Source organism: Zymoseptoria tritici, chromosome 3, assembly GCF_000219625.1.
Source record: "Zymoseptoria tritici IPO323 chromosome 3, whole genome shotgun sequence".
Classification (NCBI taxonomy): Eukaryota; Fungi; Ascomycota; class Dothideomycetes; order Mycosphaerellales; family Mycosphaerellaceae; genus Zymoseptoria; species Zymoseptoria tritici.
The window spans coordinates 1,676,324-1,681,432 of record NC_018216.1 but is presented as its reverse complement, the minus strand read 5'-3'; the positions used below and the strand labels follow the sequence as shown (position 1 = coordinate 1,681,432).

General features: G+C 57.3%; 1 protein-coding gene across 1 annotated transcript; it reads right to left on the bottom strand.

Annotated features, from left to right (window-relative positions):
• Window positions 1-1,171: 1,171 nt before the first annotated feature.
• On the bottom strand, window positions 1,172-1,729 carry MYCGRDRAFT_38720 (uncharacterized protein; the record flags this gene model as incomplete). The annotated part of the gene is made up of 1 exon (XM_003853784.1): window positions 1,172-1,729. One exon carries the CDS (start codon window positions 1,727-1,729, stop codon window positions 1,172-1,174), a length of 558 nt encoding a protein of 185 aa, XP_003853832.1.
• Window positions 1,730-5,109: the final 3,380 nt, after the last annotated feature.

The following is a 5,109-nucleotide window of genomic DNA, read 5'->3' as shown; positions in this document are numbered from 1 at the left end:
CCCCCTCAGCATCAGGCTTCAGGAAACGGCGCCTACCGAAGAGCACTTCATGGCAACACCAACGTCAGCACACCGGTTGGCCGGAGAAGCGCAATCCTGGACTTCACATCTTCCAACCTCGGGCGATCGCGGAGAAAGCAAGGTATCCCTCCAAGATGAGCGATCCTGCAGTGGTCAACATGACGCCCACCACCTCATCCCCCCGCGCCTCACTACTTGGTCTCTCAGTAGAGCTCAGGCACCTAATCTACCAACAAGTCTTCCTCCTTCCCATCGACCATCAAGTCAGCAGTTCCTGGAAACTCACCTTTGACCTCGAAAAACGTCGCTCCCAGCTGCTTCCAGACCTCAACCCCACCCGCCTCTCAATCCCATGGCTGAACCTCTCCCTCACCAGCCGGACCCTAGCTTCCGACCTCCGCTCCCTGATGAGCTCGCCCAGCTACGCCGCTGATGAAGAGCTACACACCTACACTCTCGACCTAGAAGGAGAGGGCGAAGGTCTCATGCTCGGTTGCCGTCTCGGACCCACGACTTGGGTGTCTCTGCCGTGTCCTCCTCAGGATGTCAGGATCCTCGACGTGCGGTATGATACCAACACCGGCCTGCAAACCCACGGCGACGCCGGACCGAGCCGGCTTACGACTGCGCTATTTCAGACGCTGAATCTGCTCATTCATTGTGGGCCGAGACTGGATTTCGGACGCGTCTTGCCGGAGCCGATGAGGATTCATGAGTTGAAGATCGAGATGGCGAGGAAGGGGGGTGTGCGGCCGGCGCGCGGGGAAGGTGGGGAGGTGAATCCGTGGGAGAAGCGGGCGACGGACCCGGAGATGATGTTGTATGCGTTTGGGAGTCTGGTGGGGATGTATGTGAGGACAGGCGTGTGGAAGGGCGTGGTAGATAAGGTGAGGATGAGAGGTGGTGGCAAGACTTTGTCGTGGGATCCGGAGGATGTGGAAGGGGAGGGGATTCCGCCGGAGTGGAAGGGGTATGGGTTTGAGTGGGGCTTGGAGGCGTATCAGAGGTAGTTAGATCAGCATGGTCGGTGTCTGCGGGTTCCGTCCGAGGCCGGGACATCTCTGGCGAATGCGTTTCGTCCATGTCGACGATCCAGAGTGATGAGTCGAGGTCGAACTGAAGAATGTAGCCTCACCTCAATTCTCTCCCTTCATCCCCACTTCGCGGCAGCATTCGGAATCAGCCTCCTCGCCAACGCACACTCCCCCTCTACACCCTTCCTCCTCGCCTCCCTCACCTCCACACTCCCCTCCATCGTGCGATTCACCTTCCTCTTCCCATCACCATACACCACCGTGAAATCCGGCAGTACCTCTCCCGGGTGCACCACCTCTCCGGCCGTGATCTTGCAGAACTTCCCCAACACTGCTCCCTCTGCGATTGTGACTCTCCCTTCGATGACACTCCCTTCTCCGATGTTCGCGCCAGTTATGTGGGTGGCGGGTCCGATTGTTACGTTGTCGCCGATTGTTGTCGGGTTTGAGGACGAGGCGGATATGACGGACATTTCGGCGAGGGTGCAGTTGCGTCCAAGGGTTATAGGGCCGGTGGTGGAGGTTGTAATGGAGTATGGGTGTAGGATGGTGTTTTCGCCGAGGGTGACGGGGTGGGTTCCGGTGAGGACGGCGAGGGGTGAGATGGTGGTTGTCGGGTGGAGGGTTGTGGGCGGTTTGGGGGCCTCGGCGGTGGGAGGACGTTTGCTGGACATGGCAGGCGGTTGTGGATGGAGGTGCGGTTGTCCGTAGTGTCTGATGAGTTGTAGTTGGAGGTAAGAACTACATCGTCGTACTTCGAACGAGATCGGCGCTTTCGAGATACGACGGGAGATCGGCAGATCCTCGAGCCGGACAATGATGCCCTGTAGTCCTTCGCGCTAGCACGCATCATCACGTGACTGAGAGCAGAGGTCCCTCCTCTTCGATCTCACTTCACCCTAAATCTTCCCTCCTCAGCACCGCGACCAAGAGAGCACAATCTTGCCCGACATGAATCTGACGAGGCTCATCTTCGATCTCCGTTCCAAGATGGGCAATGCTTACCACGTCGACCGTGTTTCCTGGGCAGTGTTCGTGGTATGCCGGGGGCTGAGGTGAGACGAATCTCCGCGCCGAAAGATCCCTGGAATAATGTGGCCGGGCTGGGTATATCAGCCTGTGATGACCTGATGAGCGTTCGACCGCATTGTCCGACTGTATCCGCAGCAAGCATCGGTGTCTGTTCGTCGTGCAGGACGACCGTGCAAGTGCACGCTCGATTGCAACACAGCGGAGATGGCATCAATCGCATGAGTACGCAGACGACACAGCCTGTGTTGCACACGGCGTCGGTACTTGTTTACGAGCCGAGTTTCAAACTGGCGTGCAGCTGCCGGTGAAGCTACCAAGAGTCACGACTCACGGCGTTTGGTGCATGGACCAATACCAGATTGCAGTCATCTCACGCCAACGATAGACCCCAACCAGCCAGGACTTCGATGTGGCCAGAGGGAGTCCAACACACCCAGGTCGAGTCCACGTCACGATGGGTCGTGCCGGCCTGGAAGTCGTCGATCAGCGCGTGTCTCGCGCAGGGATGCAAAGCCTCCATTCGGCAGTGCAAGTCTTCATCACCGGCAGTTCCGACAGAATATCTGCCTACACAACGTCTGAATCTGCGACACGTCGGAGACTTGACATTGAAAACAGATAATGAGCTGACGACGGACCCGACCGCAGAACGGTAAAGGTTTCCTGCCACGTGGTTTTGCTGATCCAGAACCAATACGATACAGTGATCACTCCACGAACTCCGACGCGCCAGGAGGCTACCCTGACCATGGGGAGGACTGAACAGCGGCCCAGCCCAGGCAAACCTTGACCAAAGCCCGGATCGTGCGCGGTGCACACAGCGCGCAACCCTGGTGACGTGATGCTAGCTGATGAGCCTAATGTAAAGGAGAAAATGCTCTGTGCTCGTCTGTCATCGTCGCGTCCGACCTAACACCTCCATCCTCTCGACTGACCAGCGGCAGTCACGGCTACAATCGTCAACTCCGCGAAATTGGACACGCCGCAGGAACCTCGTACAACCGATTGGGCAGTGCAAATTTTGGGTTTGAGACGAGTTGCGACATATAGCGAGAATGAGCACGGCCTACCTCTTGACCAGCCTCGTCCGAATTCACGACTTTGCAGCCTTTCAGACAGCAAACATCTAGGACGCCGTACACAATTATCATCACGACAGACACCATTCGCGTCGAAATCTGCTCAGCGAGCGCCCACACACGCATCAGTCCTGCTCAGCCATGGGTTGGAAATTGAAGGGCGGGAAAGCGCCAACGCCCAATAAGCCTTCCAATGGAGATGCCGCATCAGTCCACGGGCGCAAAGTGTCTCTCGAGAACCGACCTTTCGACGAAGACATTGGCGATCAATTTAAGAAGAATGTGCATCGACCGCCGAAAGGTGTCCAGAACTGGTTCGATGCCTGGCCGTCTGATGGAGAGGACGAAGAGGAGGATGATGATGACAGCGATGATGATTATGCGAAAAAGGGAAGGGGGAAGGGCGGAATGGATACTGTTCGCAAAATCGCGCCGGCCTCCGTGCCGACCCTTCCCCAGGTCGACAGTCCCAAGAACACATTGAAGCCGGCCTCGGTCTACGCACCTCGTAGGTCGCCTTTGGACGGCGTTTACGAAGATCGTGGTCGGCCGGCGCGGCCACAACACATCGGTCACACCGCCGGACAGAGGCGAGTGGTGCAGCTGCCTAGACCGCGCAGTGTGGATAGTGTCCGTTCCATCGCGGCGAGCGAACGCTCAAAACACCTCTCACCAATGAAAGCGCGATTCGACTCTCCAGACATCGACCACGTTACGCTTCGAGAAAGAGCCAGGTCAGCGCTCTCCGATTACAGCATCGATGCAAGCTTGCCGGATATCCGTGCCAGCCTCATGGTCGATGATCACTGTTCTGTTATTCTGGGATCTGCTTCGACGGTGGATCTCTCGAGGTTGCCGTCCATTAAACCGCTGCAAGTGGCGACTTCCCCCATATCGACGAATTCTCCAATCTTGAAGCCCAGCTACAGCCTGGACAACTTCTCCTGGTCTTCGAGCGCCTTCAGTGAGCTTCAGCATGAGCAGTTGAGTCCGGACCAGTCTCTCGGATCGCCTGATGGAACGGCTCTAGCATCTTCGGACGAGATCGGGCCTAGGGAGATTGCGCGTAAATTTTCCCACGATGCGGGCTCTCTCCGTGAAATGCGACATGCACGAGCCTCATCGCGGCTGCCGATCCTGTCTACAACCGGCCCTGTCAATGTTGTGATATGCAACGATGCGGTGTCAAACCCAATCAGAAAGACGAGCGTGTCAACTGCTCCAACCCCCGAGTCTGGTCATGTGGTCGTGGTCACCGATGAGGAGATGGCGCTTCTGAAGACCATGAGGCAGAAGACCTCAATGGTACCAAGTCCCTCCTGGAGCGAGACTATTGGAAAGTTCCCCGCTCCGGCTGAACAGTCGCCTGTCACACCGCCGATGAGAACGCCGCCCTTGCCGCGGAAAAACAAGAATCGTTATTCGAGTCGCAAAGACAGCGCAATGCCATCTGCCAAACAGTCTCCAAATGTCCAAGTCGAGGCCTGCCGCGAGTCCGAGGCGCAGAACAAGACAAAGACCGAGGAATGCTCACACGGCGAGAGCTACCTGGACTCCGAATCCTCAGCCTCTTCAGTCGTCAGCGTGGATGAGACTCGGAGCATAACGCCAGTGCGTCCCACGTTCCTAGAGTCCCGCTCACCACCGGCGAAAGATTGCGACGATCCTTTACGCGCAAGCGCGCAGAGGATATCAGAAGCACGCAAGCGAGCCTCAACCTGGCAACCAGAAGTAAACGACGAGTCAAATCATCCACCCGGCCCCGCAAAGCCTCAAACAATCAGCCCCGAAGCACAACGACGACTGGAAACGTTCATCGCCACCAAAGGAGCGCCGCCTCCCCTGAACGTATGGATCAAGGCCACCACCATGCGACGAGAAAACACTCTTGTACCACCCGTGACCGACGCCCAGGAAATGCCCATGCCTCGCGTAACTCCCAG